Source organism: Idiotropiscis lumnitzeri, chromosome 14, assembly GCF_059441095.1.
Source record: "Idiotropiscis lumnitzeri isolate Australia: NSW breed Sydney's pygmy pipehorse chromosome 14, RoL_Ilum_1.0, whole genome shotgun sequence".
Classification (NCBI taxonomy): Eukaryota; Metazoa; Chordata; class Actinopteri; order Syngnathiformes; family Syngnathidae; genus Idiotropiscis; species Idiotropiscis lumnitzeri.
The window spans coordinates 11,671,348-11,698,229 of record NC_142404.1 but is presented as its reverse complement, the minus strand read 5'-3'; the positions used below and the strand labels follow the sequence as shown (position 1 = coordinate 11,698,229).

General features: G+C 40.9%; 1 protein-coding gene across 1 annotated transcript in view; it reads right to left on the bottom strand.

Moving 5' to 3' along the window:
- Window positions 1-210: 210 nt before the first annotated feature.
- The window catches only part of hs6st3b (heparan sulfate 6-O-sulfotransferase 3b), a 57,513-nt gene continuing 30,841 nt past the window's right edge, over window positions 211-26,882 (bottom strand). The window contains exon 2 of the mRNA XM_088315061.1: window positions 211-6,704. Coding sequence (XP_088171187.1) covers window positions 5,960-6,704 — 745 coding nt within the window. The 3' untranslated portion in view covers window positions 211-5,959. The remainder of the gene's footprint in view (window positions 6,705-26,882) is intronic.

Genomic DNA, 26,882 nt, shown 5'->3' with positions numbered 1-26,882 from the left:
CTGGGTAAACAGATGAATGTTTCATGAAAGTGTCAAGCTTGTGATCAGTGCTAAGATTGGCTAGCCTGCATTTGATGGATATGGCTTGGTGAATATATTAAAAGAATGGAGGTCGTTCCTACTACTTGTGACAAACATGGTAGTGTATAAAAGCAAACTCAAGTGGATCTTAAATAAACAGCACAGCAGCATTGTCATTCAATGCATTTATTTGTACTTGTTTTTAATTTTTCCAGTTCTGACAAGAAAAATGGCAGATTAAATGTCACACGCCAAAAAAAAAGGCAATTCATTTCATCACGAGACATTTCAACATGTACAGAAATTGTTACACAAGATAATGCGCTCTTTTTTTTCCCCATTCCCAACCTGATGACCTGTTGGTGAAACATTTTCCATCAGGCAACCAAGCTGTTTCCTTAGCAACTTTTCAAATTATATCGATTTAAAAGGCCATACACCCATAGTGTACATACATACATTCATACGTACATACGTCACCATTAGTGTGACCTATAACCTGTACAACACAATTAAAAAGAAATGAAAAATAGTTTCCAGAAGGTAACTAAAAATAAACAACTGACAATGTGGTTATCACAAGTGTGCACACCGTCTTGTAATTGGGAATGTGGCTGTGTTCAGAATTAACCAATCACATTCAAAGACATGTCAAATTGGGGTGCTCTCACGATTGACCCCATTTGAAGTTAATTTGTTCTTGTAGGCCTTTTCTGATATTTTTGTCACCACATCATGACTACAGTGCATCATGGTGGTTGCAACATAATGCATGGGAGCTGATTGGTTCAGCTGGATCTGAGGCCTTAATCAAAGTGTCGGGACAAAACACTCAGGTCTCTGCTGGAAAGCAAAACATTGTCAGGAAAAACCTACTAGGATAATTAACAATTATTTGGGGTTAATCAGGGGCACGTTAAATTCAGCATGATTGAATGGAATAGAGTAATCCGAAGACAGCAACATTTCCGATTTATCAGAATCAGAATTCCCTTTATTGTCGTTGTACTCAGTGTAAATGAGATTGGAGAGCTCCCCTCTCTCGAGTGCAATATAACAAATAATTGAATTAAATATATCAATCAAATGCTGGCCTTCTACCACTCGTCCATTGAGAGCCTGCTGACTTACTGTGTCTCTACATGGTACGGCAGCTGCACTGAGGCAGACAGAGTGAGGCTCCAGACGACAGTCAAAACAGCGCACAGGATTATTGGCTACCTTCTCCCCTCCCTGTCGGACATCTACACCACCCGGTGCCTCAGCAGAGCAAAATCATCAAGGATAATACTCACATGAGCTCACACCTCTTTGACGTGTTGCCCTCTAGCAGGCGCTACAGGTGCATCAAAACAAAGACTAACAGACTAAAAAAAGTTTCTTCCCGAGAGCCATCGCCATGCTTAACTCTCGCACATAACTACCCTGCAACATAACTGCGACATGTTTTATTTATTTAATTTCATATTTTTTTTATTGACACTAAGATAGTGTACACTCTTGTGAAATCACATTATCTCGTTTTTTTTTTATTTTTTACTTCACCTCTGAGAAGATTCATTTTTTTAAATGAGTTGTACAGGTTATAGGTCACATTGATAGTGGAAAAAATTAAAATAATTCATCTTGGTTTCTGAATTTTACACTACAAAAACCTAGCATTTGAACAGGGGTGTGCATACTTTTGTTTTTCATCCACTGTGCATGTAATTGACATGTGTCACACACACTTATAGGCTTTTAACGTAATCTAATAAGCAACCATCAAAACACCATTATTGCCTCACTCCAACCCCATCCAAAAATAATAAAATCAGTCTTAGAATCTCATTAGGGTTTCCTTACGTAAGCAGTCCATGAAGTGTACGGTAAGTGGCCCAGTATACCGACTATAGCACATACTGTGCTCCCATCTGTCGTCCTCTCACTCCTGCTGCTTGTCACACAACAGCAAAAGCTTTATTTCAACCGCAAAACCAACACCATCAAGTAGGAAATGCAATATTCATGAATGTGATTTTGAAAGATGACATTTTCTACTGTAACGTGGAAGGTCACCGTCAGAATGAGTCTGTTTTGAAACAGGCCGACGTCGTCTTCAAACATATCCACTGTTGCAAATGGATGAATGGAAGTAATCTTAAGGTTGGGGGGGGGGGGGGGGGGGACAAGGCATTGAGGTATTTCAGAACTGCAATCAAAAGAGAGACAATGCTGATAGGCTGATAATGAGAGGATGTGATCGCGTGCGTATGTGTGTGTTTTTAGGAGGATTCCAGATAAGAAGCACCCAAAGAGATGAAACAAAAAGTCCCCTTTCATCTTCATGTGTGTTCATGTCGTGTCAGAAATCAATAATGGCATAACATACTAGACATTTGTATACTTCCAAGCTTTTCCTGTGGCGCAGGACCATTTATCATATTTTTCTTGACTAAGCAACAACCCATTCACTTTTATTCCGTGTCTTATTTTAAATACAGTGGAACCTCCAAAGTGGAATGTTTTGGAATTTCACTGGAAAATTGGCTTATGTGAATCTTTGATTTTTTTTCTTCTTCAATTTTTACAGACGTTAACCACTGATGGCAAAGATGAAAATGTGCGATGACAAGTCATGAGCATGCAGCAGCAAGTGGAGCTTCTTGCGATTTCTCCATCCTGGCTGTTCAGTACAATATGGCTCAACTCATTTTTACACCAAGCAGCAGTTTGGCAATTAGAGAAAAACTCTTCAAAATAAGAGGCTACGAGGTGTTTATTGCCAAGTTTATTGGCAAAGTAAACATAAAACAAAAACAATTACACATGGTATATTTAAAATAGACACATAGCTTTGACTAAATAAAGTATTTTTAGCTTAATGCGACTGAACGATGCAAAATGTCAAAAAATGAGCAGTGCCTTCGAGAAACAGAAACTTTTTTGTTGTTGTTTCCGTCTTTCTGATTATGTAAAGTACGATTGGAGTGTTTTTTCTTTTTAAATAAATAAAAAACATACTCTTGGTTTGGGGATGCTCTCTATTCATTTCAGTAATAAAAGATGATTTGAGTTCTGAAAGTGTTCACAGAATGACTAAAACTTGTACGACTCTTTTTCCACAAAATCCGTTTTATTTTCTGTCACTATTGATTAATTTATGTTTTCATACGGGAAACCATTACAATTTACGGGGTCAAACCTGAGTTTTTATTTGGCAAAGTTGTACTCATAACACTTTTTTAAATAAGTATTATATCGACTGAATATGGATTTGCCACCTCTGCGAAACTGACAAGCTGTCACTCAATTCATTATTAGTATCTTCAAATCTTGCCAGCAATTTGAACACTTCAAACTTAGAAAATGTGTTTGCAAATTACAACGTCGAAGGCAACCAGCATTCCGGAATGGAACGCTTTCGACTTGAAAGGTTCCACTGTATTCCAACAACATTGAGTGTTTTTTTTTTTTTTTTTGAGCAAGGTGTTGCACTTGTGAAAGTAAAAGAGAACATCGCAACTCAAAAAACATAATCAGTCCTCATGCACCAAAAGTGGCCCTCAAGGAAAAGCTTTTCATTGACTTCAAATAATAAAAAAAACAAAAAAAAAAAACAACTCTCATTGTTCTTTACAGACTACTTGTGCAAGTGTGAATGTGGCATGCAATCATCTACAACTATTTAAAAATGTTTCTGTGATTTTCATGACATTCATCTTTTTTTTTTTTTTTTTTAAATAAAGCAGCTTCTGATGGTTATTTTTTTTTTCTCGCAATAGCTGCATTTGGAAAATGAACCAAGGCAGCGATGAAATGATTAAAAACACAGCATTTGAAGAGTTATAAGACACCAAAAAGGTCACCTGGAGGAAGTGGCCACAATTTTAAAGCAGGAGTTCTCAAACAATTTGGGTTCAGGACCCCTCACATGTGGAACGGTTATCTTAATCATCCCTTCATGATCCTAATAGCAATTAAACATGACCAAGATGTGCATTAGGAATTAAAAACTGTCTATTTTTTTTTTGAAAAAAATAACAACTTATACTAAAACAAGAAGTTGCAATGTTGTGAGAAGAAAGTCCCATTTTTTTTAAGCTGTACTCTTTAAATACATATTTTCCCATATCAGTATACAGTAAATATCGCAATGATATTAAGCGAAAAAAAGTCATATTTTAACAGCATGTGCTTTTCAAAATCAAATTTCCAAATATTACGCTTACTGATTTTATTCTCTGAAAAGGTTACAAATCATGCTGCAGGAATCTATCCAATTTCAATTTATATCCGTTCATCTATTTATGCAAATGACATAAAGCTACAGGCAGAACAATTAAACATTCTTGCACTAGATCAGGGGTGGGCAAACTATTTGATTGGGGGGCCACAATGGGATCTAAAATTTGACAGAGGGGCCGGACCAGTTCGGCTGGGCAGTATTAAAACGTTTAACGAGCCGCATGTTGCCCCCGGGCCATAGTTTGCCCACGCCTGCACTAGATGGTAGAAGGTACAATCAACCTGTTTGTCCCCTTTTGCAATTCATACAACAAAAAAAAAAGGATAAAAAATGCCGTCATTATTTCAGTAAATAAATTTTGTGATTTTTGTTGGGGTATTTGAAGAATCTTAAAATAGGACTATATACCCCCCCACCCCCTTCTTGTTCTTAAAAAACACAAGACTTTATTCCAACGTCACAATCAAGCATGACTGTTTAAAAACTAAGGTTAATGTTTGTTTCACTGTCAGGCCAGTTCCATAATGTACAGTAGATGTGCATTTTTTTTTTAAACTGGTACTACATAATAATTTATGGCAAATTGCTTTGTTCCGAACCCCAGTTTGAGAACCATTGTTGTAAAAAAAAAAAAAATCAAACAAACAAACAGGCGCACACTAAAAAGCAGAGGAACACATGAATGAAGATATGATGACAACATACGCTACTCACAAGTACAGTCGTTTGGGATATTGGGGTGGAATTTCAGGATGAACCTAAAATGCATTATAACCTTTAGAGATAACTTAAAGTGACATTCTTAAAACGTTTGAGTTCACATATCCAACAAGGAGTTGAAAGGCAAAATTTCACAACAGGTGTTTGATCCACGAATGGAGGAATCCAATACATTTCCTGATTCACTTTTAATTTGTAATCAAGCAATCCTCTTCATCATGGCGATGATTTTTTTTGACATTATGAGACCAAGACAATGCCAAAGCCAAAGTTTTGATCAACGGTGCTTCACAATTGCGAGGCACTACATTGAATCATTCCGTTATTCCCTGATGGTGGAAGGTACATAACCTCTTAGTGTATTTTTTATTTTTGTGACAATATTGTGCAAGGACATTTTCTTTTCTCGTGAAATGTGTGCCTTGGCTCTGTAAAGGTTGGGAGATGCTACACTATACAGCGTAGCAAATAGTGGATAGGGAATGATTTCAAACACAACCCGGGTGACATGAGCAAGCTGCAACAGAGTCACAGAAAGGAAGTAAAGAGGATTCATTCATGGATCAAACATCAACTTGTTAAAGAACAGCAGATAAATCTTCCAACAAATCACAATGAAGACTTTTAAATTCCATTTATGATTAAATTTAAGATCAACTTCACAATGCCACATGTTGTGCAAAGTTGCAATAGTACATAAAGGGACCAAAAATGACATCACAGTGTAACAACCAATCACGGCTCACCTCATTTCTGAGTTTGGTCATGTGACGTTCGCAAGCAGAGCCCTTAGGCACTATGATGTCATTTTCAGCAAGAGACAAAATGGCCGCCCACTGAGATGGATAAAAGCGGGCGGGTTTTGCCGCATGAGACATATTATTGTAAAGAACAGTTCAATTTTGGTTCATTCTGAAATTTCCTCCCCATAAGCCAAATGAAATACTTGTTGCGAGTAGTGTACAGTGACAGTGAGTTCAGTTTATGACATCACCAGCGAGCCACTTGGCTTGTGTAGTCCTCAGTGGTGCCGGCAAAGTCATTGTCCTCTTTGTCCAGGCTTTTCGTCGCTTCCGCCCAACGTTTGGGCGCCCACGGCCTGGTTTGCTGCCGCTCGTGTATCCAACGGCGCTCCTCGCGCCTCTTCAAGCGCACCTCCCGCCGATCCCGCTGCCGACTGAACTGGAAACGCTGCAGGAACAGGTCCTTGGCGTAGTCGTACAGCTGCACGTCCAGGAAGTTGAGCTCCTCGATGCGTCGTCGCACGGGCTCGCTCAGGTCCACGTTGGCGGCACGCGTGCTGTTGATCTGCGTGAAGGGCGAGATGAAGCGCAGGCTGAACGTCCGCTCGAACAGGTACTGCGTCTTGCGCTGGAACTCGGTCAGGCCGTAGAAGGCCATGTTCTTCAGGTTGCTCATGGCGCTGCTCAGCAGGATGTGGTCGCGCTGGCTCTCGTTCATGGAGGACAGGTTGTAGCAGCCCACCAGGCTCAGGTCGGACAGCATGCGCACTTGCCGGTTGTTGGCCAGGTTGGAGGGGCAGCGCATAAAGTCGACCAGGGAGACGCCCGACCAGTCCTCGCCGTTGTAGCAGGTGGGCAGCTCGTCCTGGGTGGGCGAACGTCCGTCGCACATGTGCAGGGCCGTCTTCCAGGTGGCGCCGCGCTGGACGTGCTTCCACTCGCTCAGGTAGCGGGAGACCGGGTCGCGCAGCATGGTGATGTAGTAGAAGTTCCTGAAGACAAGACAAAAACAAATCATGCTGTGAGCGAGTCGGCGTCGTGAGAGCATGCTGGGAGATGGCGACCTGAGTCCTGACGGTGTGTCACACCAATCAGGGTCAACTTCAGGTTGGCAAAAAAAAAAAAAAACGGAGCAGTATATGCATATATGGGACTTCCATGTCACTGGATAATTGGCATCAATTCTGTTTAAATACAATCCTAAAAATCAAGATTGGAAAAAATGTGGTTTCTGTTGTGTAAATGTTTTCTGAGAGTTTAATGATCACAAAGAAGGATTTAATAGAGAACAAATGCCTAAATGTAGACAGCTTTTTTATTTTTCATATTTGATGAAGACGTGAGTGAGTGCTTGTTGGCAGATGCCTGCTGTCAACGACTCCTCAAGTTTCACCGACACAGCCACGGTTGGCTCGTGTGCTTGGGACTTGAAAAGCATGCAGAGGGTGTTGTCTGAGTGCACTCCGTGGCCCAAAGGTCACCCGTGTGCACCATCAGCGTCAGCATGCATCAAGCTCAGGCGTCTCCGTCTTGAGTGACGCCGCTGTAAACTTTCTCCGTCCCCCTTTTTTTAGAGCCAACTCTAGCGTGCTGGGGAACGACGACGACGGCGGGGGCTTTACATCAACGTTCCGTGAAAGCGAGTCACATTGTCGCAGTCGCCATTTCCCAGCAGTGGAGCTGAGATGAAGTTAATCATGAATCAGTCATGAAGAGGAGACAATCTGACCACAATATTCAGCTTTGGAACAGAACGGGAGCTAAATTAAGATGAGTATTGTGATTATTTTCCCCTCACAAAAAAAGCACGTTAAAGAGTACTCCCGTTATTTGAAAATATTTCCAAATGGGACTCGGTGAATGAATGTCCAGGAATCAAGGAATTGCAAAGGAGCTTCTGAGATGGATTCGACAAACCTGTTGGTGACGTCATGCAATGACAGTGAGGAATATTACTGTCAAAACCAATTTGGTGGACTGGCCAACAACCACACACGCACACACACACACAGACAGACGCACGCAAAGCCTTGCTCCAGAAACGGACTCATGCGTCGCAAATGCACAATCCAGAAACGACACTGCGTTTCATTCTGAGTCAGCATCAGGGCAACAGACAACTGCTTATTATTTGCCCATAATTAGCCCATAATGGCGGTCCCCCCCCTGCTTCTGCCTGATTGCAGGCAGCCGAAGAGAGCAGAACGGGCAGCCTGTCGCCGTCTGCACACGGACTCGGGGAAGCAAAGAAGCGGGGGATTCACTCATCATGCAACTGCAGAAACATAATCATAATAGAGGCGGCTACTGTAACTTAATAAGCAGAGGAATGGATGTCCTTGCTCAGCAGCAGGACTGAATGAATGTGTGTGTGTGTGTGTTGTTTTATGTACCGAACGGTGTGACATCGCCCGCAGTCAACATTACAACGAGCACTCATATTATAACATGAACTTGTTTTTTATTGCCGTTTACTTTTGCATCCATCCATTTTCCACACTGCTTTTACTCATTCTGGGCAAATGTGTGTTAACGTACATCCTAGGCTTGTTGCCGGTGAAGCGCAAGGCACAGATCAGCAAAAAAACTCTTTCACACCTTTGATGAATTTAGAGTCTTCAGTGAGCCTAACTGTAAGTTTTAGAAAGTTCGGAAATCCCCACGAGCAAACCCACACAAGAAGGCTGCAGGACACGTTTCAACGAGAATCCTCAGCGCTGTCAGCCAGGTCCAACATGTTTGCTCGTTTTTCCAAGTTTTCAAAAATATTTGGAGTTTGTTCGTTGTGAACCCCAAATTCACTCTCAATGTTAATATGCATCTTAGAAAGAACTCCAGAAAACACAGGCACACACACACACACACACAGATCCTCCAGGATTTTAATGAGGAGAAAGTCATTTTAAAACAGTTTCTCACTCATTATTACGGAATTTATAATTATTGTGCCTTGGTTCAGAGTGACTGATATTGATTTAACAGGAAAATAAAAATATAAGGGGACGTATTGGAAAACTGACTTTTTATGGGGTTTTTTACGTTACGTTTATATTCTCTATGAGTCTCTGGACGGCATGCAAGCGTGAAAATAATTAACCGACCGATTCATTCTGCCCATTCCTGAAAATTTATTTCGGAGCTTCCGCACTTTGCTAATTTGCATAACGGAACACACGGCAAATTTCTCCACATATTACGTGCAAACAAGGCTGGGTGAAGATCCAGAACTATTTCAGGTAAATTCAGCTTCTTGGTGCTATAGTCTAACAAGAAAATATTTTCTAGAAGGTGCTGATATAGTACAGCCTGTTGATCATTAGATTGCTCCGCCCTCCAAAGTGGTGTGTACAAAGTTACTCCGTGATAAAAACTTTTTTAAGAAGAGAAATGAGGAACGTGTGTAAGCTGAGGTGACCCGTGTGTTCAATTCTCGGCTCCAGCGGAAATTCTACTCGTGCCTGCGTGGGCACTCTGCTTTCCAAAAATATTTGTTGGTTACAAAAAGCAAAAATGTGAGGTTCTTTGAAGACTTCAAATTGAGAATATGAATGGTTTGTCTACAAAGTGTGTCAGAAACATTCCATGATTGTTGCTCCAAAGCATTTTTTCCCTCCAACTATATCCTTCTGGAGTTTATAAACATGACAATAGCTCTCTTCGGCCACTGAACATTTTTCCACATTGTATGTGTCAGGGCATCACGTAATAACCCGAGTGATGACGAGGACAACGAGATCAGACATATAAGGAGAGTCACCACCGGTCATGAGTCGTCCATCTTGTACGACACCGAGCCGGAGCCTGTTCATGGTTCACCCGCCCTCTTGCCCAAAGTCAGCTGGGAAACCTCTCCCACCACCCCAATGATAAGCAATTGTAAACCTACGCACAAACATGGCAGGGCGCGTTCCTTGTAAGGGTAAATGACATATTGGAACAGTAGGGGGAGCCCTGGAGCATATAAGAAATGCTTCTGAAGTGACTATAAAATGCAGTTAGTATGTATGCAGGGGAGCTTGTTGGAATGTGTTTAATGGAAGGAGACACCCAGTGACAATGTCTTCGTGCGTGTGAAAATGATTCCATTGAAATGTTGAGGATCGGCACTGGAGACCCGAACAGAGGCGACAAGTGAGATGACTTAGTCCAGCCTCACTTGACTCCTGCCCTTCTACTCTTCCTCTTCCATGTCCGGCACACATTAGTGTTCCCTACGGATCCATAACCTTTTCTCAAAGGTTGTCACATTAATCACGCCGCTGAATTCGCTTGTCAATCTGCTCTTTTGGTGCTGTTTATCTCTCGCCGGCGTCTTTCTCTCTCTCTCTCCGGGTGGCCCTCCACCTGAGGCCTGTAATAACAGCCATCACTCTTCTCCTTGGCGCAAACACTCGCTTGCTCTGTTAGGAACTTGATGAGAGCGTGAGGAGATGCGGTAGGGCTGATTCTATCTTGGCGGACAATTTCAGGTTGCGATAGCGTTCTATTTTTAAGAGCATGACACAAAAGACGAACTTAACTGCTGCAAGGCGCACCCAAGGAAGTTAGAAGGAAAAAAAACTCGGCGGTCATGAGTCTATGGGAACACAGCGTTAGTGAGTGCGAGTGTCATGAAGACATGTACTTGTCAGCTACATGGCCACTGGGTTGTTCCGGTTGCGCGCACCCGATGCCCAGAGAAAAGATTTGAGGAAGTGAATACTGATGGGAGGGGAGGAAGGAAAGAAGAATTTTACTAGGAGCTCAGTGGCCCATAATCGGAAATTTTAGAACCCAGGAGCCCAGTAAGGAGCAGGAGCCAGATGGGCTGTAATGGCAAGACAAGCCCCTGCTTGGCATGTACCACCGACGAATTGAAGAAGTGGCTCGAGGACACCTACCAGTGCCTGGAAAAGGCTGGACTTAAAAGTCAGCACGGATGCGCTAATCATGACTAGAACATGCTCTAAACTCAAAATCAATTGAATCTGGAGACGACCAAAATCCGAAATCATCAATTTTCAGGAGAAATGTCACGTGTTAACTGACCAATTACATATTTGAAAAATACGAAAAATGTACAGACACACATACTTTGGCCATGAAGCAAAGAAGTCAAAGACAATTTGTCATTTTAAGGTGGCTAGCGGCCCTGTCTCACATTAGAATCAAGAAAATCCACTTTTCGCCAGTGCAGCCACAAACTCACACCCCAACCAGAACAACAGCAATAAAACGATCTCAACATGGAGCAGTGAGTGGCACAATCATGTGTCTGCAATTGAATTTTTCTCTATTCAAAAGTAGCTATTACAATGCTATGTTCAATTACTAAGTAGATGCCAGGGTCTGGAAAAATTGGAAGGTGGGGAATACTTTGAACTTTTAGATAGAAGCAATCAATAAAATAGGCTTAGCATCTACTTATTTCCAAAAGAAAATGTTTTCAAAACCCTGACAAATTGGAGGACGTGGATGGTAAATACAGCTTCGGGCTAGTATGCAAACACATTTTAACGAGCATGGAAGTGGACTGTTCTATACCATACACACTAAGATCCAACTTGGTTGGCCTCTGACAGACGAATAACAGTCAATTTCATTCAAATGATCCAATCAGGTAAGCCATTCTTTGGACTGTTCTTCAGGGGGTTGAACCATTTCATGGGATTTGTCACATTTATTCCATACAAAGAAGCAAGGCCAGGGAGACCACAGCAAATAATCAGCTCACAACTTTCTTCCTCGGCTCTCAAAGTCAGAGGAAGTTTCAATTTACAGCTCCCTGGGAAAGAAAGAAATAACCTTTTTTGCTTTGTTCTGCTCGCAGATGAAATCCTTTATTGCATATTAGTTACTTCTTGTCCGCAGCAGTGCCAAGGACAAAAGATGTCAAACTTGTCGGCTTTTTTTCTTTCTTTCTTTTTTTTTTTTTTTTAGAGGGAGAATTAGAGACCATGGAAGTAAAAAAATGAACATCTGCCATATAAGGGACGACCATTTGGCGAACATTTGCGACCTTTGAAGAACCCTCACGAATCCAACAGTCGGAAATGATCGCCCCTCAATGATATGTGTGTTTTATCATTATTTGATTTGATTTATTTATTTATTTTTTAAAAGTAAATCAAATTGATTTTACCAAGCATGCAAAATCATTATAATTAGCATGTCTGTTTCACTGATTTTTTTTTAAATTTATTTTTTAACTGAACCAAACACAAAAAAGAGAAAACGGGGCAACAATAAAGGAAAGAGTGTTGATATTTTGAGAGGCTGTTGTCTATGATTGATTGCCTCATTTAGTGACTGCACTGATGCAATTTGGCGACAGGGACTCTACGCGCTTTGCTTTCTAGGTGCTTGGAATCGCCAGATAAGCTGGAGCCGATATTCGAAGAACTGTGAGGCAGATGTGCTAATCATTGAAAAAAAAATATTAATATACCCATGCATAATTCAAATTTAAAATTATTGTAGTGCTAAAAAAAATATCTGTTTGCAATTAATGGTTCCTATTAATAGGTGTGAACAACAACTTTCACTCGGTGTCAATATTCTCCTCGATTTTGGGGAAAAAAAAACAACAACCCGGTATTCTCTCCAGCCACAGCTGAGGCTTCAATCAGTCGTCACGGATATGCTCGGTTGTCATCACATTACGCATGCACCAGCACTGATGTTAACTGTCAAAGCGCAGAAAGCGCCAGGCAAATTGGCTTCATTACATTTTAACTATTTTCCACTTGAGACAAGAGAGCGCCTCGCCGCTCTCTCTCATCACGCGGCCGTGAGCCTGAATCGAGCCCGAGCCTAGCAACATTCGCTCGCTCTGCTGCTTGACATTCAAGATGTGCGGCGTTTTCATTTTGCACAAAAACCACCGCATATGACGGCAATTTAGCGCTCTCATTAAAAACACATAACTGCCTGTGAACGTAATGGCATTTCCAAGAGAAAGATAGAGCCTTTCCAGTTTTAAAATTGCATCTTAGAAATTGTTGCACGCTTGAAAAGCAGGAGCGTTCGTGTCTGGTCCGTCTTCGAGCCAACAGTATAAAGGAGGTGTTCTAGGTTTTCAGATAGATGGCATTTTGTGCGACGATTCATTTGATGCTCTCCCAAATTAAAGTAATCAGATGTAGCTTGCTGGCTTTGGGTGTGACTAGTCAGAAGCAACGTCGAACTATAAAATTGTCAGACAACTCGGCACAGTGTGTGCGCCATCTGTTTGAGGCAAAACTATAAAAATGAAGGAGAGCAAGAGTCTCCTGGATCTACATAACAATAAGATATTGGTTTGCACGTCTATGACATTTTGCAATGGTGTTTGCGTTAAGCTAGCAGACTTTACTAAAGCATGTAAGTGTTGTAAGCATTCTGCCGAGTAATGTGGTTTCAGGTCACTCGGAACTACAGTGGTGCTTCCAAATACAAGTGACCCAATTTAATTTAAGATTTTCGAGATCCCAGCTAGCATTCGACTAATTTTTTTTGTTTTGACTTCCGAGAGCGCCTTGAGCTGGAATGCGGGATAGTGGCAATGTCAGATAGAATTCGTAACAATTCTTCAAAAGAGCTATTTATTGCCACTCTCAGTTGAAGTTTACTGTCAAACTAAACATAAAAAAAGAGAATTACAAGCAGTCTATTTAAAACAACAACACACCTTTCGTCCACTTGCTTAAAGCTAATGCTAACGTGTTTGTGTTATAACTCTTGAAGCAATGGATATTTGAACACAAATGGTGGAGCAACAGCTTTAGACAGACAATATTACAGTACTTACAGTCATATGCTGTATTCTTTGTCCTCTGAGAAGAACAACCACAAATCCCAATTGAGTTGGAGGCGGGACACACCCTGCTACAATATGATTGGCTGAAGGAAGAATGAATTGGTCTTTTTTGCACACACTCGAATGAGCAGCACAATGTGCATTGAAGTAAGTGAGAAAGTGTGTCAAAAATGGTTGAATTTGTTTTACCGTATTTTTACGGCCAAAAGACGCGCCGTATCAAAGGGCGCAGTACCAGTTGAGGGTGCTATTTCTGTATTTGATCCATAGATAGAACGCACCGTATCATTGGGCGCAAACAGAACCGAGCAACCGAGCAGTCGCGATAGCGTGTTTTCAAAATGGCAGCGGGAGTTCGGTGGTACTTTATTTTAGCTTTTAACAACGTGCTGAAGTTGTCCTCATCCAAAAATGCGCCAAGTCCTTGTCTTTTGTCAGTTAATGTTCGCAGTCAGCCCAGCGGTGCACATTGTGCACTTGGTCCACATAATGGGCGCCCCGCCTGAGGCGCCCTGGCTTTTTTGGATGAGTTTCACGACTTTAAAGTGCGGCTTATGGCTGCGAAAATACGATAATTCTATTTAATGATCCAATTTCTGGATGTTTTCATATAATATGTATAGATAGGCTATTTTTCTCATTAAAAAATACATTTTTTTTTTTGAGGCGGGTGCAGGGACAGATGAATGGCATTTCCATTCATTTCGATGATAATACGATTCCCTTGAATTACAGGCATCGACAAGAGGCGAATACAACCTATAAAGAATGCAACAATATTGGCACACCGACTCTGGTGCGCTTCGCTCGGCTGTGCAGATTTGTGTGGGTTGTTCCCGCAGATGTTTAAATGCTTTACATCAGGGTTATCTCGCTCCAATCCTCACTTCAGCATCTCTCCAGCGAGATGTCCTTGGCTGGCGTTATTGCGTATGCGCGGTCTCTGAGACGCATCTCCACATCCTCACACATCCCGTTTCTCCGCCGCTCCTCCCAGATAGATAAGAATAAGACTGCAGACATGCATTATTTGTAACCGATACCATCCCTTAATGGTGTCTGCGATCCCTGTGGCAGCCAGTAATGGACCGTTTTTGAGATTCCCTGCTTCGTGTTGGGGCGTTTTGATGGTGACGGAATGGGGACGAGTAGTGTCACCCGGGAGCAAACTTGAAGAAGGATGGGACCTTTCATTTAGTTGTCAGGACGCCGCCGTCGCTAGCACTTCACATGACGCGCAAACAGAGAGTGCTTGTACCGAGAGCAGATAACAACAGGAGGGGAAATTGTCCTTCAAAGGAGAAACATCTCATCCTTCATTGCGGCAAACAAAGGAAAGACGAACAATGTCACGCAGCTGAAGAAATATCGCGCGGCTCGTACATCAAACATATGCGTTGACGGCAATAAACAGAAAACTGACGATTTGTGAAGCTGTAGAAAAAAAAAAAGTAATTCGTTGGAGCTTGTTTTATCAAACATAAGAGTCTACAGGAGGCATATTATACATTTCTTAGATAATTTGATAAGGTTCCCAGGGTCAAATAATGCAAAGGATAAAGAATTCCGGCACATTTAGCATGCACCTACAACACTTGTTAAAATAGTTCAATTTTGGATTGTATTTTCACTCATGGAGGCAGCACTTCAACACAAAGCTGCCACATTACACTTAATTAGTGTAACCGATCCAGGCATGTGGTGCATGCAGCGGACTGACATCGCCCAACACAAATATTCCCATGTCAGCAACTTCGCCCCTTTAAGTGTAGTTCGGCAACTGAAATTGTCACTTAGTGGTACTTGAAAATGGCCAAACATTGCCCAGCCTAGCTGCCAAGTCATAGGTAGAGAAACTCAGTGTACTGTGATGCCACAATTAGGGCCAGACTGATATGGATTTTTTTGAGGCAAATGAGGTTACGAAATACGGAAGAGCAAAATTCTGATAGCCAATTAATCGGCTGATAAATCAAAAAAAAAAAACAAAACATGATTAATAAACTAACTTTTTTGGTCCCTTGCAACATTAAAGATATGAATTGCAGTCAGAACGTTTGACTGTTTTGCAATACTTTGTCCTTTAATATTTGTTTAACCTTATAACACAGGTTAAGTATAAGCACAGCAAGATCCCCATGAGGGTGTGCACACTTGTGCAATCACATTACAAGTGTTTATTTTTACTGATTCTCCCAAATTATTTATTTAAATTAATTTATAGAGGTTGTCGGTCAAATTAATGAGAAAGGTTTTGAAATTATTCAACTTCATCCATTTTCCCACAAAAACCTGGCATTTCAACAGAGGTGTGCAGACTTTTTATAATTACGGTAAATTCAAATCTGCATGATAATTTTTCAGTGTCCCTTTTCCATTGCTCTACATTAGAAATCATTTGAATGAAAATAGCTGCCAGTGCTAATTGCTAATTGGCAGATATCGCTAAAAGGGACTGGCTGTTATTTACTGCAGTCCTTTTGGAAGCGACGTGACAAGAGTGGCCCGACGAGGCAAAAATTCAATGCAAGTGACGGTTCATGCATAAGAAAACGGCACAATAATTGGACAAGTGGGCTGGGATGAGGAGAATAGGTCGGACAGGAATTTTGAATGAGCCGCTATGTTGGCGAGTGACTCCGCGCTTTTTCTTTAACAGCTCTTCTTGTCATTTGAGACCAATTAGATATTGTAATATGACAGCGCAACTCCATTTACCACCATGGTGGAAATCCTCCTTTCTAATTACACCCTCCTTTTTAATACCCCCCCCCCCCCCCACACCTCACTGTACGCCTTTTCTCCAAGAGACAGCAGAGGAGGGAAGGCGTAGCTCTGAATTAATAATACGGCCAGAGGAGCCACGCGAGTACACAAGCTGGCAGTGGAAATCACACAGCATCAACATCACAATCACATCATATAATGCCAAGGCTGAAGACACTGAGAGCATTGCATGCTGCCATGGGACCTTCACATCCCATCAATCTCCTGCACAGACGCACAACTTTTCCAGTTTTCAGCGTTTTCCCCAAAACACCATCACAGTTCACTGAGGGTAGAGACAGCTTTTCTCCCAACTCTGCGCTCATCATCATCATCATCATCATTCATAGGGGAAGATACAGTAAAAGTGGTCGACTAAGTAATGGGGAATTACGATAGCGACGATAGCGCTGCATGATGCCTGCTTCTTGCTTTCAAAAGCATTTTGGGCCATGCTGGGCCAAATGAGCGACTTGGTAAAAAGTCCATAAAAGCCACCCAAGTGTCTAAAATGCATTTCTTTAATAATGGAGCACGCAGCACAACAATTGATTGCAAGTTCCATACAGTGGAACCCTGCCTGGGTCAGGATTGCTGATCAACCTTCAATTTGGTCGCAATTAGAATACGGTACATTTTTCACTATCTATGCACCGGTTTTCCACAGCAATCATCAGAGCTGACATCAAAATTTCAAACCAACCGACAGCAGCTATTGTGTCCTTTTTGGTCACTCCCATGATACAGGGCATGTAATACTGAACTTTTTCCATCAGGCTGTTAATCATTCGCGTTTAAGTGTGTTTATGTTGCTCATTGTTTATGGAATGTGTGTCTTCATTAACTGTCCCATTAAATTCAAATTGCACATTAACATAAATCTGTTATTATCGTAAGAAACATTAAAAGCCATCTCAGTGCCATTGAAGAATCCAAACCCAGAAACTCAAAACTGTGTTGCAAATATGCCAACCACGAGCTCATGCTGCCCATATGAAACAATTTTAACTAAATTAGTCCATTCTTGAATTGGTCGTCATCAAAGTCTGAATTAACTGCATATGCTAGTAACATTTTTAATGACGGGAAAATAAATGAAATGCTTTAATTTGAACTGTATCAACTCTAAGTCTGGAAAAAAGACCACTAAAATTGGTTGACAAAAATTCTGCTTTGAAACTGTAATAAGTCATTTTAAAACCATATTTGGCCAAAGTCCATGACATTTGTCAACCAGGGCAGTATCAGACTATTCGATGGAATAACCAATACGATAATGGATCCTTAACTCATTCACTACCAGCCGAGCAAAAAGAAAAAAAAAAAAAAGGATCTTTGACGTCTTTAGCCGTCAATGGCAGTAAACGAGTTTTAAAAAAATGAGAAGAATCATACAAAAATCAACAACACATCTTCAAAATCATGAAAAATCCAATTTAAAGGTTGCACTAAACACAAAAATGCTGCTGGGAGTCTCTAACTTTAAACTTGATCCATAACAGTCATTTAGGGATTATACCATGCACAGTACATCGTGATATCAGCAAAAAAAAGTTGGCCAACACAGTGGCCTCTCATCCTCTATGACCTTGCCCCATCAATCACTTTTATTGCTTGCACTATGTTTCGAGACTATTAAATAGATACAAGAAAGAAAATTATGCAGCCAGCCCCCACCAAAAAAAACACAGCAGCGATCATTACAAACTCCTTGATGGGTTTCAGATGAACCATGACCGGATAACCCCAAATATCTTAAGTGCTTTTACTTCCTGCCAGAACCGCAACATAACGAATATGTTTAATCAAGAACAATGGAGCTGGTATTGATTTTTTAACTCAACTATTTTATCCGCAAAGAACGGACGGTCATTTCGACTGCACCCGATGCAACGCTTACTTATTACCTCAGCGGGTGGGAGAGTGCAATAAATACGGTTTTACGGAAGTGCTACATGACTTTCAATTTCCTTTAATGCACATTCCAATTGGACTGCGTTGTCGCCGGGTAGAAGTGAAGGTGCCGATTCAGGTATTTGTGTCTCAAAGCAGCACTGTTGTTCAATGTTTTGAGTCGTTGACGATCCGTCCATTGTGTGGAATTGATCGTTGATAGATGAATTCTGTCTTGAAGCAATCGATTCAAGGTGGAGTGGGGTGCACTATTTGGTGACAACTCACATGGGCGCAATTGATTTCAGTTCATTGTATAAAAAAGAACAACAGAGCAGTCCTTAATACCAACACTGGCATGGAAACAAGATTTCAGAATGAGCGCTTGTTCCGTCCCTCAAAACATATTGAAATCATTTAACGCACTGGTTTGTGTGGCGAGTACCGACATTTTTTTCTTTCCAGTTTGGACTTGTGTCAAAGGTATCATCAAAAGTCAAGCCAATTAGTGATTGTTAAATTAAAAGTATCTCCACAAAAATGGGTGCAGTTTTTGATTCTGGCTCCGGCCTTCCTGTGTGGATTTTGCATGTTCTCCCCGTGCCTGCTTGGGTTTTTTCCGGGTACTCCGGTTTCCTCCCACATTCCAAAAACATGCATAGCAGGGTTGCTTGGACCCCCTGAATTGCCCCTAAGCGTGATTATGGTTGTTTGTCTTTGTGTGGCTTGTGATTGGCTGGCAACCACTTCAAGGTGTGCCCCGCCTACTGCCCGAAGTTGTCTGGGATAGGCTCCAGCATGCCCGCGACCCTCGTGAGGTGAAGCGTCTTAGATAATGGATGGAACTGCTTTTCAATCAACTTGATAAACCGTACTGTAGCGAAGACCAACTATACATTAAAAACACATCGGTATGATGCAGTGCGACAGAAAATGGCCAGCGTATGCCTGCACCCAGATGGCCGAACCAGCTCAGCGGTGTTTAGACTCAAGGACACTTTGTCTCGTTCTGCAGACGAGCTGGGGGCCAAAAGTGGTAAGCGTCCAATTATAAGAGGCCTAAAGCCACTCCACCTTACGAGCACAAGAGTAGAGAAAAGACATGTAATCAAGCACGCGCTCACAAAGGCAACGGTTGGTTTTCGGATATGGCCGAAATTCGGCATTCCATCAATCATCCAAACATCTCGCGGGGAAAATAGACTACATTCAAAATGTAAGTCACGCCGTTATTCCAATTACAGAAAAGCTACCGTCGAAGTACAGCAATTGTTGTAATATGCTGTGTGAACTTTGGTGCTCCTTGATTGGAGAACAAGCACGCTTCACGCCTCAGTAGGAACAGGAAATCCAAAGCAATCGTCACAAATAATATCGCAAGACTCCCAAGGCTCCAGACTGCAATTTCGACAGTACAGAAGCAGCTTTGCAGATATTAACTCTGTCAGTGTTTCTACAAAGGATGTGAGCGCTGGAGAGACATCAGGTTTCCACTTGACAGACTGAAGAAGCAGTGGTACGTAGATTTGTGTGCTGCCCACACATTGCCTGCTTTGGTATATGCTGGATGTTCGCTCTTTATTTATTTTTATTTTTTTTCACTGAAGCCGTCTACTGTCAAGGAAAAGGTCGAATCTGCTCTACTGTTTATTCTGTGTGTTGAAGAAAATAAAACACATAACGGGCACCCATATTAAGCGAGACCATTGGGTTGTGCTGTCTGCTATTAAGAATTTGCTTATGTTTGGAGTGAGAATGTGACTCTACATGTGTATATACATTTCATGACTAGGCACATAACTCCTCATTTTTTTCCCAATTAAATGAATGGACGTGCCTTTAATCCGTGATAGCCTTCCTTCCAACTCCCTCTGAAAAAAAAATATCTTATTGAGGAAAAATTGCACTCCATAATATTATATTTTATAAAAATACACAGTAATGATAAAACAGTTAAACTGTTCATTGTCTTTACTCCTCTCAGCTCATCAGTACGGCACTAATCTTGGTTGTTCTACAGCGACAATAAAGTGTGACTGTCAGAACAATTAAATTGTCTATTTGTGTTGCTGCACCATTTGTGTTCAGTCCACTGCTTAAAAGGTTAACGCTGCAGAACACAGATGCTATGTAGCATTAGCATTAAGCTAGCGGACTGAAAGTCAAAGTTTTAACTCAATCGAGTCACTCATATCTCAAGACACTATTGAATTTTGATATGAAGCAGGGTTTTTATTGCCCTGCAGCCTTTGTGATTTGAAAATAGCATCTTATACTCCAGCGATTTTTGATTTGATTTAATGTTCAGGTCTATAAGAAATCATGAAAAAGCAATGAATAGATCAGATGCAAAAGCTAGGCTTCTATACATCACATCACATCTATTTTTTTTTTTTTGCTTGTGTAAAGGTACAAGAGGAAAGTTAATGATGGAAGTAGCTGTCAGGACTCCCAGCACCTTCAGCAACCTGCCTACGCAACATCAACCTGTCTACCTTCACGCTCTCCACATGCCGTCGAGCTCCATAACCAACTGCCTGGCTTACCAACTTCCCCGAATCCACACACCTACCCATTACAGTGTGCCACATTCATTTGTACGGGAACACGCAAAGCACATCTCTTTACTGAACGCACAAGGATCATTTCTTTAAATGCTCGGCTACAACTGTACGAATACTCACAAAATAGACACAAAATTGCATTTTAGCAAAAGCTATAGCGTGCTGAAGTGACAGATATATTTCGTCAGCAGCGTTGCGTAAATGCCTTATGCAAAACATGTTGTTCGCAAATGAAGCAATTAATTAAGCATTAATGCCTTTTCTAATGACTCATTGTTGGAGACGAGTTGCACATTTTTTTTTAATTGTCACACTGCAATTGAAGGAGCCCTTGAATCATTATACGGAGTGTTGTTGTTGTCAGATGTTAATTAATATGTTTGATGAGTATTGTCGCGCAGTAATTAGGTCAATAAAAGTTGCCAAAAAGGTTGGCTGTGAAAAAGTGTGAGCCAGACGTGACTGGGATGACCCGCGGCCATAACACGTAGAAGCGCATTTCAGCTGTCCATCAGAGGAGCAACTTAATCACCTCATCTGGATCCTGGATATTGGCGGATCAATTATTTACAACGGTGGCGGACTTTGTGAAGAGGGCTGGCAGTGGATCAGTGCGTGTCTGTCTTCGAGGAAAAGGTAAAATACAGTCTGTTCCGTCTTGTTCTGAGTATAAAGTCTTTTATTCCTTTTAGTGGATCAAGTAAAGAATTCTTGTCAGGATGGCTTCAAGCAGCACCAAGAGATTATTTTTGGCAGCAGTCTTAATTCCCGGGCCAATGCGTTTCCTTTTTATAGTTCTCTTTTTCCTCATTTGTTCTCGTATCATTATAACTGTCAAATGACAAGACTTGGTATCCCCAAATACATCATCAATCCCACATCAAGAGATTTCCTAACAATCAATGAAATTATTGTATGCTCGTCAAATGTACATAATATTCTGGATATTTAAAAACAAGCTCAACATGTATCTCCGCAATCATTTACACATGCTGCCTTCATCCAAAACTCAAATATAATTCTAGCTTTAGCGTGTGTCATTAATTGGAGACACACCGCACTTTATATTAAACCACAATCACCCACAATTTGATGCACTTATGTTGACAATGACTGCATTAGCTTTCCAAGCGCCAATGTGCAATTTTCTGGAACTCTTCCGTGCTTTTGAGTAAATATTCATTTTCTGTTGTTATGTGCAATCAATTCCACTTTGACAAGAATGCTTACAAGAACTGCAACACAAAATCATTTGGCCGCATTTGCTCCAAAGTGGTCCTCGTTTTAATAGACACTGTGCCTCAATTAGTTGTTGGGTGCACCAGCTGCTACAAATAAACTCCTCTCTTGAATAGACTGTTATTATTTCAGTTCGCAGACGCTATTGTTCACATATTAAAACGTTCACATTTGTGGTTTACCATAAACAGCAGCAATGAAGCATGCACATAGTCTTTTCGGTAAATTATATGTAATAATAATAATAATAATAATAAATGTATTATAGTACATTTATTAATATTCATGAATAAAGGGTTAGGTTCAGCAACAGGTGGATTATTATTATTTTTTTCTGAACTGTCATCGCTCTAAATTATGTGAGAGGGTGCCAAAACGTTTGTGCTAAAAATCTCTTATTACATGCTTGTAATTGTTGCACAAATCTCGCGCCAAACGGTCGTCTCCGCCGGCAAAACGTAGAATGCCTTACACATTGAGATTGGGGTTTTCTTCCTGATTTTTATTGAATATTCTATCAAGTGAAGTTGTTGGTTTTACTGATCCACTGCTCAATACACATTGAGTTTGAATTGTCAGACATATTACTGTATATTTTCTGTCTACATGTGTTGCTTAACCATTAGAGATCAAATATCCAGAGAAAAAGGTTACAACTACCATGACATTGATGCTAGTTTTGTTAGCACATCTATGGCATTTCAGATTGCGTACAAGCATCGAGTTGGTGGTCTTTTTTAAGGCAAAGTTCTGCGGTTTGGTAAAATACAAAATGTGCAATTACAATCTTTTTTCTTTTTTTTTTTTTTAAGAACTGTTCACTGTCTGCTATTTTTTGCGTGCTAATCAAGACAAAAAAATAAATAATTTCACTCATTTGTAACTGGAGGTGGCACTGTACTGAAATAAATGAACTTTTCTCTGATATTCAAATTAACTGAGACACACTGTAGCAATTTACCACTAACAGACATATCCCACCAGCGGCACTGAAGTAACTTTGCTTCAGCCTCAATTGGCTCCATTCGCATTTTTTTCTACTCAGCCACAACGGAGAGACTCCTTCGGGCTGCAGCTCAGGTGATAAATGAAAACTGCATAATAGCTTTGACCTAATACCACATTAATCTCACTTTTCACTTTGCCATTTAGCATCTGTGCTCCTTAGCCAATTATGACACGTAGCACTGCATTGTGGGACAGCGGGAAAGGGGTCCTCGCAGAGCCACGGCTCAGCGCGACGGTAACGCAGATGAACTACGTCACACTCGTCGATATCCTCACACGGGGAAACGCTGTGTTGAAGATTAGACAATGAGACAAAACTCTGATGCGTCCTAAAAAGATGGACGTTCTCCATACTTCTCCACCGCATCCTCTCCCAGCGAGACACAACACATTTCCTTTTTGGGTTTCATCCTCAAACGACATCTTTGAATGAGCATATGGGAGCGAATATGACAGAAAAAGACTTCAAGTAGAAGATGAAACCACCAGCCTGGTTTGTGTGTCATTCATTTCCTCTATGCTCCAAAGCCTATGGGGATGAATATGAAGTGATGAGGAAAAGAGATTTAAGAAGAAAAAAAAAAAACACGGTGAATGCCCCCCCAGGCAATATTCAGAGCAATGGAAGCATTTGGTGGAAGTAGAGAAGAGAGCTTGTAGGTGTTCGTGGTGCGTACTTGAGTTTCGCGCACTTTCCGCCTGCCGCTAATTACCACGTTGAGAACACGCTGCTCCGTTTTGACACATCCTTCCCAAGTTCTCAACACGTTCCCTGGTAAAAATACTTCACCAGCGTATTTTGGAACGACAACAGCTCGTTAAGTCGGCATTCCAACAGTCAATATAATTAGGAAACATTATCCATGAGTGCAATTATGTTATTACCATACACACTGGTGATGTGGCGAGGAAGAAGTCATTATGGGTGGAATGTCTCTTTTATTTGGAATCTCCCTGCAGAGATCAACGGGTAAAGCTTACAAAGGAGCTCCCAGACAGGGAAAAAAAAAGTCATTTTGAGCAAAAAGGAACAAAATGTCAAATGCATAACCTTACCAGACAATGCAGCTCAGACAAGTAAGAAGGAAAACACCCGAACACATACCATCATCGCTTTGTATTCCTATGGTGGCAACTGAAATTGGAATTATTGAGTTATTAATTACAGTGAGGATCGGTTAGACACTTTGAAACAGCAACAGATAGGTTTCAGTTTGTAAGCCCAAAACCGTACCGCTTGCAGGAAATTGAAGTATTCCAGAATTGGAAATAGTCAGTTTATCAAAAAGCCGTCTTTTTTTTAAATTACTTTTTTTTTTACGCTTCTCGGCCTCCGTATCTCAGAATTTCCAACTAATGTCTTTCAGGCCCAATCCCAGTATCCACACGGCAGCTTGTTTTACATGTTTCCCTCCTCCAACACACCCGATTCAAATAATCAGGAGCGTTATCAGACTTCAGCACAGCTTGCCCAGAAAGAAAAATAATATCAGGAAAAGCCTTCAAGAACATCCAAAATCAATTTGTGGTTTATCAGTGGCTGCAGTCATGTGCTGATTCCAATTTAACATGAATTTGAGTGAGACGAGTTCATTGTGAAAACAGCCACATCCCCTGTTATAAGCGGGTGTGCACACTTATGCAACCACGTTATTTCAGTTGTTTATTTTAATTTCCACTCTTGAAAACATTGCAAAGGGTGTTATTTTTCAAACTGAATTGCAAAGGTTAATAAACACATTAATATTAAATTTTCATCTTATCTTCATTGTTTTACATTACGAAAACATTTGAACAGGGGTGTGTAGACTTTAACGTACTTATTGCCGATGTGATCTCACAAGTATTTTTTTTTTTAAATACTTTAAAGCCGTAACACTTCGCTTTTTATGTCCAAAATCCGACTAATTTTCACGCAAACAGACTCTTCTCTAAATAGAGGAGACTTGTGACGACATGTTCGTATATCCCAAAAACGGTTGCGTCATTTTAAAAATCCAGGTGACAAAAACGCATTTGTGAATACTCCACATATTCTTCTGAGAAAATTCGACTTTTGCAACCGTCTCGATTTGATAAGCTAGGAAGCGTCCCGTCCGCATTCAACGCCGAACAATGGCTTCATCCAGTGAAAGCGTAAAAAAAGTGCTTTGCAGCCCTTCAAGCTGGCGACCGCAATGGGATAAGTGGCACAGCGGGCTGGATGTGTCTGATTGAGTGTCTCTCCGTGTCGCTGCATCGCACTCGCGCCAAGCCGCAACCTAACGCCGCTTTCCTAAAGCTCCACTCTGCCACGTATTAAACCCTAATGCCACTCGACCGTCTATTTTTTTTTTTTTTTCCATGCATTTCCTGTCCTGCTTTGATGTCATTGTGGTGTCAGTGTTTGGAAGATTCCAGATAAAATTAGAGAGGGGTTTTAGTGGTTAAGCCTATTATTTCAGGGGATTATTTGGCTGCGGTTGAATTAATATTTTTATTCTTTTTTTTGGCCACAAACTGGATTATGTGACTTTGCTCTGCAGAGACGATATCAAACGGCCATCGCTGATTTGTTTCTGCCGTGAACCCCCGCCACCGTGAATAGGGACCAGCGCTGATTGGGAATGCATTGAACATCTCTGTGCAGGGGATTTCACCAGCTTGCATGCAGTACAGAACAGGAAAAACTAGGCCTTGGACTTTGGGACACGAATGTAGTGAAAAGGGATCAGTGATTCTGCAATTCTGCTCTGTGTTCAACACTGACTGACCCAAAAGGTTCTGGTAGAGTTTTGGCACCCCGCTAGTAAAAGTGGTCTTATCGCAGCTTGCTCGGAGAGAACAGAAACCCCGACTGAGGGCAACCGACTGGATATACAAAGTTCTGGTCCAACTGCAGAGCTCACAGAACACAACGGAGAAGTACAATGGAACAAAAGGGAGATTAATGGCCTGGATAATCGCAAAGCAGAGATTTATCCCACTATTTGTGTTGATATTTTCCGATGCAACTATTCCTACCTGGACTTGCCATCAGGTACAGGTGCCTCGCACTCCAATTGAATATCGTAGAAAAGTTGATTTCTTATAGTTGTTTAATTCAAAAAGTGGTATGCATCATATACACGGTACATTTATTCTTAAAATACAATTTAATTGTTAATTTAGAAATCAAATTCATCAATTCACTGCTTCATGATGTTATGGTATTAATTTTTAGTCCAATTTTCTGTCAAAATTGAAGACCGAGTCAAATTTGAGTGTAAAATATTCAGCGTAAAATGTATTCTGATAATTACATTATAATTACACTGAATATTTTACTATTAAATTTAGGTCCAGGCCAAATAGTCTTTCGATTTTTTCTTTCCATTAGTTGTAAGAAATAATAAAAATTTAAATGTGTAAACGTTTGACTCTTTTAAGTGAATCACTATGATTTGAGTTGCATTACTAAAATAAATTAAATTCTCCATATTTAAATTTATTTAAATGTACTCTGCTTTACAAAAGACAGGGTACAACATTTTCTTCTACCAATTCTTGTTACAGATATTTTTTGAAGATTCTAATCAATCTTCAGTAGAGACTCTTATGTTTTAATATGATACATCTGAATTTTCAGGATGAGGTTTGACTAACATACACCCGCACCGCGCATGTTGGCATTCGTTACACAATAAACGAAAAACTGCCGAACCATCAGCGTGCGCCCTGATTGACATTGTCGTTCTCATTTTTCTTGAATATGCCTGCCAAAATGTTTTAACATACAAAGTGTTGAGATAAAAGCAAGCCTGCGATGAAGCGCATTTTACATGAAAACCAATCAAGTGTAGCGTCTGCATCCTGCAAAGCTATTATTGCCACGGTAAAGTCCTTGCTTCATGTAACCAAGCGACTGACAGGTTTATGGAGGTACGGTAAAGGTGTCGTCTGGT